Here is a 13,951-nt window from a genome sequence, read left to right on the forward strand (position 1 = left end):
CACCATACCCAGCTAGAAGTATTTTATGAAGACTTACTAGGTGGTAGGGAAGGGATAAGCTGCAGTTTCAAATAAAGTCAGATCAGCTGCCTGTGGTCACACAGAAGGGAAGCTTGGGAAAGCAGAAGGTGAGAATGGGCCTAGCCCGGGAGGAGGAGGAAGGTTGTGGGTGGAGGGGACAGCCCACCCGAGGGCCTCGGGCAGTGCCATGCCTGAGGAAATCAGGTGGTGACACTGTGATCCACAAGCAAGGTCCGAGAGACCTCAGGGTGCCAGAGATTGAACCCTGAGCCTTTGCTCTGAACTGTCGTTTCAGCCTTTTTATTTATTTATTTTTTAAAATATGAGACAGGGGCTTGTTAAATTGCCCAGGCTGGACTCAATCATGCAGTCCTGCCTCAGCCTCCATTCTGAAGTTCTGTAAACACAATGGCCGCATGCCCAGAGTGTGAGGCTGCACAGGTGTGAAGAAGTGTAGGGATGGGCGATAAGAGCGTCTTCAGGGCTGTGCTCAGGGTGGGCCTAGTGGTCCCAGGAGGGTGAGTTCCAGTCCCACACAGCCATGGCCCACCCTGGCTGTGAACATGCAAGGGCAGGATGTGCCAGTGAGACAGGTCATGGACGTGGTGGGCTCTGCATGGGTGTGGGGGCGGCCTGCGGGGTCGGCATGGCCAGGCACAGAGGGGCTCTGGGCGGAGGGGGCAGCTCCAGCGCAGGCACTGGGAGCAGGGTGTGCAGAAGAGGGGCCCTCTGGAGTCGGGGTGAGCACAGAGCAGAGCACTGGGACCTGGCGAACACCTGGTCACTCTGCAGTCATCTTGGGAGAGCAACACTGGCAACACATGGGGTCCATGGCGTGGGCGAATGCTCAGGCCTTCGGGCTCTGCAGGTAGACAGGTGGCTGCAGGGTCTTTGGTAGTGGACTAGTCAGAGTTACTAAGTGAAGTCACGTAGGCTGCTGGGCCACTCTAGGCTCACTGACAAACGAGAAACAAATAAATGCCTCCAGCCAGGCATCTTCACACAGGGCCCCCACAGGACCCCTCGGATGCACATGGGGGACATGGCCCAAGCATAGGCCCTGTCTTCCCAAATTAGCTTGGGTAATCTGCCAGCTTGAGTCCTGCAGAGAAAAGGGCCCCAGCAGACCCTGGGAACTGAAACGCTCCTACCTAGAGCAGGCTGGCCCAAGGTGGGGCGCAATTCTTGGACATGTGACAGAAACAAGCAGCAGATGGAGAGCCTGGCTTCGTTGGAGGGGAATCTTGCCCAGCGCACCCGGTGCTGAGCTCAGGAGAGGCCAGCGAACTCCAGTCCAGCTCAGGAAGTTTGTAGGCAAGGATGTGGCGTGGAAAGGTGGCTGTGGGGCCAGGAGGCCTGTTTGCCACCGCCTGACTCTCAGGAGGCAGAGGCGGCTCCCTGGCTTGGGAGTGCTCCAGCAGCCCGCACATGCTTCCGGTCTGCAGCAAGTGTCTGGCGATTGATGGGTCAGCGATCTGCACTCCGCGTCTCCTGAACACATTGCCCCCTTGAGGCTCTGCTCTTCACTCTTGGGCTGCGCTGGCTCTTATTGCTGAGTAAAATTAACCAGGGCTGCATTTCCCTCTAGCAACCTCCTCTGGGACTTCCCCTCTTGTTTCTCGGACCTCCAGCCCTGCTTCTTTCTCACTGCAGCAGGCAGCAGAGTACAACTGTTTAAACCCAAGCTTCCCAGCCAGATGCACTGTGTTCGGACCCCAGCCGGGCACTTCTCTGTGGCCTTGGGCAAGTTCCTGCACCTCTGTTCCTCGGTTTCATCTGTGAAATGGAGCCAGTCACACAGAGTTGATGCGAGGGTTAAGCACATCAGTGCAGAGTACAGGGAAGCAGTCGGAGCCTACCGTCCCCCCTCCAGGTCTCTCTCAGTACCTGCAGACCCCTCCCTTGGCCTCTGGCCTAGTTGTGAGCTTCCAGTCCTTGCCTAGGGCCCCACCTACTGCCTTGTCCTGCGGGTCTGTGGACGCCCAGCAGGCCGTCTTCTGCCGGCAAGCCTTCCTTCTAGGAAGGCCCTTGCCATTACTGAAATCCGCTCTCCCAGAGCTTGCCCTGTGAGCTGTCTCTTCCTCCCCATGATCTGGTCTCTGATTTCATCTGACTGCTTGTCAAGCTGAATGCTCCCATGAACTGACTTGGTAACAAATCTTCAGCCATTCCTTGTCTTGGCAGGCTTTTATCTACCCCTAGATAAGAGCTCTTGATTTGTGATTAACACCTTTGTTCCCAGCTGTGGTTATTCAATTCCTCCATTTTTTAAAAAAGGCTTTTTCCCATATTTGCTGCACTGCTCTGGGCCTCAGTGGGGGCGGGGAGTTGCAGTTCCCCCTCGTTGCCACCAGATGGCAGAGCGGCTCCTTACAGCTCAGCCCAGGAGTGGAAGATTCGCGGTCCGGTGGCCTTGGTTGGGAGTTTCTTCCAGGCTTCAGGGTAGGAGAATTGGAAGTACAGTGGCTCCCAGCCCAGCAAAGCCTGTCCTGTCCCAGAGGGCACACCCCGTAATGGGTTGTTTTTGTCAGTTACAAAAATGTATATAACCATTGTAGAAAAACGAAAAAATTCTAATAGGAAAAAGCCTGGGTCTCTGAAGTATTGTCATGCAGAGGTAAATATTACCCACTTATTTTTTTTTTAATTTTTTTTTTACATTTATTTATTTTTTTTTTGTGTGTGTGTGTGTGTGTGTGTGTGACCAACTCAGCCCACCAGGGGGCGCGGCTGGCTGGCATGTGGTGCTGGGGGATCGAACCGTGGTCCCTGTGCTTTGCTAAGCTTAGTTTGTTCCAAGTAGGTGCTTTAGACCACTGAGCCATCTCTCCAGCCCAAAATAATATTGCTTTTAACTTTTTTTTTTTTTTTTTTTTTCCCCCGGAACCGGGGATTGAACTCAGGTCCTTGTGCTTGCCAGGGAAGCACTTATTCCACTGAGCCATCTCCCCGGCCTACCCACTTATTTTTTAAAACATTTTGATAACTATACTATGTATATTTTTCGAGCCATTTTTATTAAGTTTATTGGTACTATTTATGTGTGTGTGTGTGTGTGTGTGTGGCCAGCTCAGCCCACCAGGGGGCGGGGCTGGCTGGCATGTGGGGCTGGGGGATTGAACTGCAGTCCTGTGCTTTGCTTAGCTTGTTCTAAGTAGGTGCTTTAGACCACTGAGCCATCTCACCAGCCCTATAGGTACATTTTAGTTGTACATAATGATCTCACTCATTATAGGGAATTTGTACTTGTACATGATATAACTTGGATTATTTCTCCCTGTTCCCCTACCCTCTTTTCAACTCTTGTTCCTCTCCGTATTTACAAAGCTTTGTTTCCATTTGTCACTTCTTTCATCATCACTTTTTTCTTGTCCCTTCCTGTCCCCTCCCACCCCCCAGTTCCCCTTCCTATTTGAAAATTTTATTCCTGTTTCACAGCATCAGTAATACACTTTGGTCCTTTTTTACACTTTCCATTTCTCCAGAGAAAAATGGTATTTACATACATGTGACTGATTGTACTTAAGAGTATGAGCTCAGAGTGCATCTTCCTGGTTAAAGTGTCTTGAGTTCATTCTTCGTTATGGCAGTGTAGTACTCCATTGCAGAAAACACCCACATCTTTCTCCGTTCATCAGTTGATGCGCATCTGGGCTGCTTCCAAGATTTGGCTATTACGGGCTATGCTGCTTTACACATGAGTGGCCATATATGACTGCAGCATGATGCTTTTAATTCTTTGGGGAAAATATCAAGGAGGGGAACACCTGGGTCAAATGAACTCCTAATCCTAATTTTTTTTGGGGGGGAGGGATCTACAGGGCGTTCAGGGTCTCAATTCAAGATCAGGCTCAATTCTCCTGTTTACAGCCTCCCAAGTGCTGGGATTACAGGTTCGTGCCACCATGCCCAGTCTCCGTTGCCGGCTCAGTGCGCCCTGGGGGGGGGCTGGTAAGGCAGGCCTGGGGATTGAGCCCCTGGCCCCTGCATCTATGTTCATTGAGGAGATTAGCCTATAGTTCTTTTCTTGGTTGTATCCTTCTCTGGTTTTGGTATCAGGGTAATGCCCACTTCCAGGAATGATTTTGGGAGTATTGTTTTCGTTTCAGTTTCATAAAGAATTTGAAAAGTAGCAGCATTAGGTCTTTTCTTAATGTCTTGTACAGTTCAGCTGTGAATCTGTCAAAGCCTGGGCTGTTCTTTGTTGGTAGGGTTTTAAGTGCATCTTCAACTTCACTGACTGATACTGCATTATTTAGAATTTTTATATCATCTTGATTCAGTTTTGGTAATTCGTGTTTATGTAGGAATCTGTCTATTTCTTCTGCATTTTCCATCTTAGTAGAATACCAGTTCTTGAAGCAGGTGTAGATGATTGTAGTGGGTTAGGTAATGGTCAGCTTGGAACACCCTGCCTCAGGAGCTCCTGCGGTTGCAGCTGTGAGCAGTGCCGCGCCAGGCCCCTCACTGCCAGTATGGTTCTGGGCTTCCGGGTTGCTCTTGGGCTGGGCATCTGGGGGCAGATTACTGCTGATGGGTCTGTAGAGTTTACTGAGTCCTGGAGGAACACTAGCGGATGAGTGCGCTTCTGGAATATAATTTCTGGATGAATGTTAAGTACTTTTAGAGTGTTGTGTCCTTTGACACCATCATTCCATTTTTAGGGATATTTTTATTTTTATTAGTACATGTTGATGACATTCCATTTTTAGGAATTAAGTCCAAAGAAATAATTAAGGTAGGACTTCATGCACGAAGGTGTTGCTTATAATTTTGTTACCCTACAAAATCGAGTAATTAAATGCTGAGAACACGAGGATGTAAATTGTATACCTTACTGCATGAAAAATTCTTTGGCCATTGGAAATCTCTACAGGAGTTTGTAATATTGAAGGAAATGCTTATGATAAATGCTAAATAAATTTCACACTAACTGTGTAAAAGATGCAGGAAAGAGCTGGAAGGAAGTTGGCCGATATGTTTAAGCAAAAAAAAAAAAATATGTTTAAGTGTGGCTTCCTGCTGGCCATACTATGGTTAATTTTCTGCCTTATTTTTTACTTCATGAAACTTTCAGGGTATGTGTTATTCAAGAGAACTACTCTATCACACAAGTAATATACAAAGACTTTACCTCAGAAGATAAAGATGAGAAAAGTTACTTAACCACTGCTCACAGTGTGTCCCCTTGCTCTCCTGAATTATATATATGTGCAGGTGCAAGGGTGTGCATTTTCTTTAATCTAAGATGATGCTATAGGCCGGCCAGATAGCTCAGTGGTTTACAGTGCTTGCTTAGGCAGATACAGGGACTGGGGTTCAATCCCCTGTGTGCTGTGCCGGCCCCGCCTCCGGGGTGCACTGAGACAGCGACTGAGACTGGGCGTGGTGGCATGCACCTGTAATCCCAGTACTTGGGAGGCTGAACACGGGAAGATCATAGAGCCAATCTGTGTAGTGAGACCCCGAGGACTCTGTACTAAACACATAAAAAAGAAGATGATGCTGTAAATGGTCTCCAGCAGCTCCCTCTCTTACCCCCATAATGTGTCTTTGAGGTCTTGCCACCTTAGTCCTCACAGGCCTACTCGGTTGTGCTGTCCTGCCTGTCATGTGGCAGGACTGTGCCCACCCCATTGGGTCTTTCCTCTCACTTTCCCCTGTGAAGCAGAGGGTAGGGCAGGACTGGAACATGAGTGTCCCCCAGGCAGGGATGCAAGAGCAGAGGGACTGGCTCAAAGACCTTGTGCCTTTCTTCACCTCTCCTTTTCCTTTGGCTGAACTGGGGGTCAGATCCACAGCCTTGTGCATGCAAGGGCAGCACCCTGCCACCGAGCTGTGTCCCAGCCCAGCCGTGCCTTTCTGATTCCATAGATGCAGCTTGCATGTGTGAGGAGGACGTGAAATTATCCACGGTGACCAAGGTCCCTAAAGGATCCTGGCTTAAAGCAAGATCACTGTTCACCTCCTGGAACTAAAAGTGGCGGCCTGAGTGGGCCAGTACCGCGGCAGTGCTCCCAGAGCGGCAGGGCCTTGGGTGTCTTCCCTTCTATTGTTCTGTCTCTTTTCAAGGGTTTAGTCCCGTGGGAGGAGACACCTCCAGTCAGGCCACCTTTCTAGGGAGGAGAGGGGTGATGCTCAGAAGTCGCATGCATGTCCTCCACCTTGGCGGGCAGGCGCCGTGCCGCTGAGCTGTATCTCCAGCTCTCACTTGGTGGTTTTTCTCAGCAACTTACAGACATTCCCTATTGGTTGTGGATATTAGTCTTTGATCCTTTATTGGTGGGTAGCTGTTTCCTCATCGGTGGTTTCTTACACTTTAATTTCGTTGGTGGTGATTCTTGGTGCATCGAGGTTACAAATTTGTGGATAATTAAGCCCAAAAGTTTCTTCCTGGCTTCTGGGCTTTGGGTCTTCCAGCCATTACTTTAGTGATTGGAAAAGTAAGACTCTCCAGCTGAGAAAGAGAAAGGGGGATGAGGCAGCAGCTGTGACTGTTTAAAGAAATACATGTAGAAAAAAAACCCAAAAAGCATACCTCAAACGTGGCTGGGCTCGGTGCTGCGGCTCTTGTCTGTAATCCCTGCACTCAAGAGGCTGAGGCAGGAAGATTCGAGCTCAAGGCCAGCCTGGACTATGTGGTGTAGCCCTGTGGTGGCGGGAAGTGTAGTTGGCTGGTGACTGTTTTTCTCTCTTCCAAGTATGTTGTCACCTTGGTAGTGTTTTTAGAGGCAGGATTAGTGAATCGAGACTCAGCAGAGGCTTTTTGGGCTGCCTGTGGAGAGCTGGCCAGGCGCCGCGAGCTGCCTGGGAGGAGGCCGCTTCCCGCCGTGTCTCCTGCAGCCCGGAAGCCATGGAAGCCCCCTTGTGTTCCAGGGCCTCCTGATGCTGCTGCAGAACCTCCCGACCATCCACTGGGGCAATGAGGAGATCGGGCTGCTGCTGGCTGAGGCCTACAGACTCAAGTACATGTTTGCCGATGCTCCCAATCACTACCGCCGATAGGTGCTGTCTCCCCGGGGCTGGCGCCCCGTCTGGAAGAGGGCGACCTGACTCTGGGAGCCCCTCCTGCTGTACAAAACCCCCCAGCCACCCTGGGCCGAACACTGGTGTCCACCATGTGGCTGTGTCTCGGCCACTGTCAGTATTCCACACCGTGTGCCTGGGCCCAGCTCCGGGAGAGGACACAAAAAGAGGTACAGGGTCGTCCCCATGTTCCAGGAAACGACGAAGAAGGGGCGGCGCAGGGTCCCCACTTCCCTTGTCCCCCCATGAACTGCTGTCTCTTACCACCAGGCCCCAAGGGATACGGTCACATTTTTTTTTTCTTTTCTTTTTTTTTTTTTTTTTTTTATTTTCTTTTTAAACCAGAAAAACCAACAAAATGTCTCACATGCCTAAGACATGGGAGAATTAGTCTCTGCTGAGGTTGGTTTTTGTGACTCAGTTCTGCCGGAGCCTGGGTCAGATATGCCTTATGTCTTCAGAAGCCCGGCTGGCGGGACAGTGTGGCAACCCTGCTGCTCTGGGCGGAGGAGGTGCCTCACTCCCGGCTCTGGGAAGAGGCCTGCACCAAGGGCTAGGAATTTCCTTTCCCTTTCTCACCAGGTACCTGTGTGCGTGTGCTCGGTCGGTCCTCGCAAGTCCCAGTGTCCGTGTCCAGACTGGCCCGACCCGGTGTGACCAAGTGGACAAGTGTCCCTTGAGAAGGATCAGGGTGGGGAGGGAGAAGGGGCTTTTCACCTCTCCAAATCCTTTTTCCATGATGACCCACTCCAAGATATTATGTGTAAATTGTGTTATTATGTATATGGGTAAAGTTGTACAAATATATGTCCTCTTTGTAGCAGATATGAGTTTATATTTATATCGTGCATCCCGTGTGAATGCATCCTAGGCCCCTGGCACAGACCCAGCTGGGGGCTGGGTTCTGGGTGCCCTTCCAGCCGGAGTCCCAGTGCCAGGGTCTGTGGTCACCAGGGTCCAGGTTCCCCCTCCCCCTCCCATCCCTGTTGCAGAGCCCCTGCCTCTTCCAGAGGCGATGTGGGCTTGGCCAGAACTGTAGGCCATTGTCAGTGCCAAGGGCAGGGTTCCTGTGTCCCTGGGGCTCCTCTCAGACGGTGGCCTTGAGTGTTTTCTGCTGTCACTATCACAGCCCGCACAGCTCATGGGATGTGTGACCATGTCCCATTGTTGGTGTTTGTGGCGATGTGGGGGGATGGAGGCTTGCAGCTGTCGCCCTCCTAGGGACCAACAGTGTCCCAGTTGGGACACCTGCACCCTGTCCACGTGTGTTAGGTCCCTCCCAGCCTGCACCTTCCCCTCCATAGCGGGTAGCCCTGGCCTCAGCCAGGCTACAAAGAAGGACACTTGTGTTCCCAAGTGGTGGTTTTATTTTTTTAGTTTTTATGTTTGTATGGGAAATTGTGGATAAAGTGAATGAACTGTAAATAAATAGTGTATTTCCTCCTCTGCCTGCTGATTTTTCTCCGTAGCCGTGGGTATGTGTTACCTGAACCCAAGGTGTCTCCTCCTCTTGGGTTGGCATGAGTGGTTTCTGACTCTCTGAGTGTGGGCCTGGGCCCTCTGCAGGCCAAGCAGGGCATCTGCTGCAGACCTAACCTCAGAGGATGTCGTCAGCAAGTGCTGAGCTCTTGCTCCATGGAAGGAAGAGAGACCACGGCCCAATCTGCAGGTGGTTCTTATGGCAGAAGCTGTCAGGCACCTTCATGTGCCCAGGTGAGGCGATGAGGAGTCCTCAAGCAGATGGCTTGTATTCCAGTGCTGCAGGTAAGCCTGGAGGCAGCTTCTCCCTCCTGCCTGGCAGTGAGCAGGCCTCCCCAGGGTGAACTTGTTTGTGTTTGCCACCAGCCGTGCAGAGCTAAGGAGGCTGGGGCAGGCAGATCACGAGTTGGAGCCTGCCCTTGGCAACTTAGTGACTTCCAAGGTGGACCCCAGCCTGCCTTGGGTGTCTCATTAAGGCCTTTGGGGCTGTTGCGTTGGTTTTTCTCCCAGTGACTGCTGTGAAAAGGCCCAGCGAGAGCACTTTGACTACATCTTCGTCTACCGAGGATGGTTGGAGTTGCTTTTCCACCCGGAGCTGTGTCCTAAGGTCCACTTCACAGAGTTTCTTGGATCCAATCTGGATGGAATTGAGCTGCATGTGAGGCAGCGAAAGCCAGTGGTCACTCAGTGTGGGCTGTGCGTCTCCCTCACAGAAGCACCGGTGGTGGGCCGTGGCCCACTGTCAGTGTCCTCAGGAAGCAAGGCCCCTTCCTGGGCCTTCAGGTGAAGGGGGCCCACACGCCACTGCTGTTCCAATTTTCTGGTGCTGGGGATCAGACCCATAGCTTCCTGCATGCTAGGCAAGGCTTCAACTCCAGCTGCTGTTCCATCCACATTCAAGCAGCAGGATAGATAGGACAGAGTAATAAGAAAGGGAGGGCGCCATGCTGGCTGTGCTGTTGGGTGCCTTCCGCAGCCTTCCCCGGGGTGGCTCATCTCACAGCTCAGGGCCTTATTGGATCATACCTGGCTGCAAGGGCAGCAGGGGGCTTGGCACATCCCAGGCAGCCGTATGCTGGGCTAAAAACCCAGAGCCTGCTCAGGTGGAGGAAGGGTCACAGACGTGCAGCACCAGCATGGGAATCTCTGCCAGCAGATTTTGCAGGTCTTGGGAGTGCTTGGCTAGCTTGCAAGAGGCCCTTAGTCCCACCCCAGCACGTGCACACACTTGACCTAGAGGTGGACCTCCTCTGGGCACAGGCAGAATCTGGCTTGAAACTCAAGGGACTATTCATTTAACATCAGAATATAACCTGGGTTACAGGAAAACATGGGCACTTCTTTCTACTTATTTCTATTTGGGCCAGGGTCATTAATTCTTCTACGGCTGAAAATAACTGAGCTAGTCTTTATTTTAAAATGCTGTTTTCCATTTATTTATGCAGAGCATCAAGCATCTTCTAAAATATGTCTGAGCAGGACTAGACAATGGATGTAGGCTTTGGAGTTGGTCAGGATGCACTCTGACTTGTCGTTTAGCGAGTGTCTCTCCTTCTGAATCCCTAGTGTGCTGCTGAGATGGGCCCTAGCTCTTCTTTTTCTTTTTTCTTTCTTTTTTTTAATATTTATTTATTTGTGTATGTGTGTGTGGCCAGCTCAGCCCACCAGGGGGCGGTGCTGGCTGGCATGTGGTGCTGGGGATTGAACCGCGGTCCCTGTGCTTTGCTAAGCTTGTTCTAAATAGGTGCTTTAGACCACTGAGCCATCTCACCAGCACCTAGCTCTTCTTTTTCCCCAGCTCTGGAGGGATGTGGGGCACAGGGGAGCAGTGACCTCATTTGTGTCTAGAAGAGCCCACGTAGATGGCACATAGCTTGGCTTGGACTCTATGTCAAGATGGCTATGGAAGCCAGAAAACACTTCTTCGTTGAAGAAAGTTCTGGAAGCTGCTGTAGACACCAAGGAAGTGACTGTCTAGTCATGGTTAAAAAAAAAAAAAAAAAAAAAATAGAAGGGGCCAAGGAGATGGCTCAGTGGAATAAGCGCTTCCCCTGGCAAGCACAAGGGCCTGAGTTCAATCCCTGGTTCCGCAAAAAAAAAAAAAAAGAGAAAGAAGCAGAGTGTTGCATCCAGCACCAGCAGGACAGTATCTTCAGAACTGAGCCAGAGTGTGGAGAACCACAGCTGGGCCCGGGTGGTGACAGAACCAAACCTGCTCCCCTATGGGCAGAAGCTGAAATGGGATTCACACAGCAAGGAGGAACCTTCTGTCCTGGGTTCCTGCACTGCTCAAATAAGTCGGACCCAAGGAGAAAGCATGGGAACCTCCGTTCACAGTCATTCTGTCCAAAATACAGGCCGAAGCACCTGGGGCTGGTGCTGAGTGGCCCTGGGAGGTAGGTGTGGCAGTTTGGGGGTCTGATATTGCCTCCATGTCCTGATGGCTTCAGAATTGAATGGAGTTAGAAGACACCAGCCTTGCCCACTGCCACATTGCTTGCTGGCTTGGTATGGGGAAAAACCCACATGGATCTGAAGCAAATTTTTTTTTTTTTTCCCGCGGTACCGGGAATTGAACTCAGGGCCTTGCTTATTCTACTGAGTTATCTCCCCAGCCCCAACATGAGTAAGCAAACTTTTTTTTTTTCTGGTGGAACCAGGGATTGAACTCAGGCCCTTGTGCTTGCCAGGCAAGCGCTTATTCTACTGAGCCACCTCCCCACCTCCACCCCTAATGTATCTGGTTCCCAAGATGGTCTGTGCTGAGGCCGGGCCTGGTGGTACACACCTGTAATCCCAGCATTGGGGTGGGGGAGATTATCTGTGCTGGTTATTGCTATTGTTGGATTGAGAGTATTAGAGAAACTGAGTTGGTGATTTTTTGCTTGTTCAATTTTTTCCGTATAGACACATTCACCAGCTTGGGGTTCAATCTGCCTGCCTGCCTGCCTGCCTGCCTGCCTGCCTGTCTCTGTTTCTGTCTAAGGATTCAATTCAGGGCCTCTTGCATGCTCCCCTTACTCTACCACTGAGCTGCATCCCCAATCCTCCAGCTTCTTTTATTATTATATTTTGTTGAAACAGGGTCTCGCTATATAGTCCCGACTGGCCTTGAACTCACCATGTGGCCCAGGCTGGCTTGTCTCTGCCTCCTGAGTGCTGGGATTACAGGGACCCCACAATGCTCACTCTTGTCCCTCCTGTCTGGGAACAGAGAGGGAACTGCATCATGACCTTGGGTTTCAGAACTCAAGGTTGTCGCTGTGAGAGTCACCCCCACTCTTGCTCCCACTGTGAATGAAAGCAGGTGGAATTGAGATTTGTGAGTTTTTTTACAGTTCAATAATAGCCAGCTCAGAGTGATACGATTCAATTATAAATCATATCACGCCTAAGTCTTACACTGGGCGCTTCATACTATGTGCTACTTGAGAAACAAATGACCCGAAGCCAGCGCAAGGCGGAAGAGGAAAGCAAAGCTCGGCTTCCCACTACTTCTGCCTTTCTGTCTGCGCTCCCCCTCATCCTAATAAATCAGGTGGGCAATAAGTACCTGAGGAGACCCTCATCCTGGGCAAGCTAAAGGAAGGAGATGCTTGAACGGCCACAGCCCAGACTGATGGAATGAGCTGGATTACCTGCAGTTCTGATTTTAAGTACTTCCAGAGTGTCTTCTTAATTACCAATCACAGACACCTCCAGAGCATAATAAACTTGATGATCAAGAAGGGCTTCGTAATGCAATAAACTTGGTGGAGTGCATCAGAAATACCTTACAGCTCCATGCTCAAAACCCCGTGTTTACATAAAACAGCCTTTAATACACAAGTTGTCCAAAACAGATGGTCCCTTTTTCCTTGCTTGTCTACGTTTCTTTTTTATTTTTCTTTTTTTTTTTTTTTTCAGAACCAGGGATTGAACTCAGGCCCTCGCGCTTTCCAGGGAAGCGCTTATTCTACTGAGCCATCTCCCCGGCCCTTGTCTACGTTTCTAAAACATTCCTTGACTTGTCTACTTTTCTAAAACATTTTCATCTTAAAAATAAAGACCTGGGCTGGCCAGATAGCTCAGTGGGCTAATGCGCCTGCTTAGGCAGACACAGGAACTGGGGTTCAATCCCTGGCCTGCCGTGCCAGCCCGGCCCCTGGGGGCATGCTGAGAGGGCCAGCGACTGAGACTGGGCGTGGTGGCGTGGGCCTATAATCCTAGCACTTGGAAGGCTGAAAACAGGAGGATCAATCACTACGAGTCTGATCTGTGTAGTGAGACCCTGTAGACCCAATTAATACATAATAAAATAAAAGTGTCTTTCTCTGGTCCCTTTCACATAGAGTTACTCTTGGAGGGTGGGGAGGAAGAGTCGTTAGTAGAATACTTTTTTTTTTTTTTAAGTATCTGTGGTCCCAGCCACTTGAGAGGCTGAGGCAGGAAGATACAAGTTTGAGACCAGCCTTGGCAACTCAGTGAGAGCCTGTCCCAAAAAACTAAAAGAGGCTAGGGATGTAGCTCTGTGGCAGATGCAGCTCCTGGGCTTGATCACTAGAATGGGGAAGCCCTGAGCCCCAGCATCCTGACATACTCGGCCCTGATCATCTCATCTGGCCTTTCTGCTGCCCCAGACACGAGCCCCTTCCCCAAGGCCTGGGTCCCATGCGCACTGTCCTGTCACCCTGGCCCAGAAGCCAAAATATAGCCCTGCTGTGAGAAGCTGGCTTGGGACCCAAGATTAGAGAATCCTGAAGAGAAATGGGTTTGCTCCAGAAGCAGTATCCTGGACCATGGAGACAGCTCAACAGCGTAAACACCTGCCTGGCAAGCGCAAGGTCCAGAGTTCAATTCCTGGTACTGGGGGGGGGGGAAGGCAGTGTTTAGACCTCTTCCTTTCCACCCAGCCTCCCTGAACATGAAGCAGACTTTTTGTGTCACTCTCGCCAGTCAGACCTCACCCCGGGAAGTACAGCTCACCTCAGTGTCAGAGCTGTGTCCCTAGCAGGCCAGCCCTTTTCACAGGGGCCCATTGGTGTGTCCTTTTGTCTTTTTTCCCTTTTCTTTGCCATACCTGGGATTGAACTTGGGACTTTGTGCTTGCCAGGCAGGCATTTAGGCTGCTGCGCTATCTGCCCAGCCCCTGGTTTGAATCTGCAAAGTCTGTGTTGCTGGGACATCATTATAAAAAGGCTGAAATTGACTGGAAGGATTTCAGTTTTATATTCTAAAAAAGAGGGGAAGGGGTCTCCTGTCTCTTGGATGGCAGGGCTGTCGGGGAGGTTTGGGCTAGCAGAGGGCTCAGCTCGGTGGCTTGGGGAGCTTCTAGTGCGCCAGCACCACTGTGGTTCCAGAATTGGCCACCCCAGGCTTGCAGCGGTCAAGGAACCTGCTCACAGCCTCACAGCAAGTGACCGCTGAGATCAGACCAAAGTTAGGC

General features: G+C 50.8%; 1 protein-coding gene across 2 annotated transcripts in view; it reads left to right on the forward strand.

The window, feature by feature from the left end:
- Tbc1d22b (TBC1 domain family member 22B) overlaps positions 1-8,027 on the forward strand; it is a 56,564-nt gene extending 48,537 nt beyond the window's left edge. The window contains exons 13-14 of one of the 2 annotated variants that reach the window (XM_023720292.1): positions 6,898-6,986; positions 7,630-8,027. In XM_023720292.1, the coding sequence (XP_023576060.1) occupies positions 6,898-6,986; positions 7,630-7,918 (378 nt within the window). In that variant the 3' untranslated portion in view covers positions 7,919-8,027. Of the gene's footprint in view, positions 1-6,897 lie in introns of both variants that reach the window. The other variant, XM_004624180.2, reaches the window with a different exon arrangement.
- The last annotated feature ends 5,924 nt before the right edge of the window (positions 8,028-13,951 follow it).

The sequence above is a fragment of the Octodon degus genome, unplaced genomic scaffold (genome assembly GCF_000260255.1).
Source record: "Octodon degus isolate 3935 unplaced genomic scaffold, OctDeg1.0 scaffold00005, whole genome shotgun sequence".
Taxonomy (NCBI): domain Eukaryota; kingdom Metazoa; phylum Chordata; class Mammalia; order Rodentia; family Octodontidae; genus Octodon; species Octodon degus.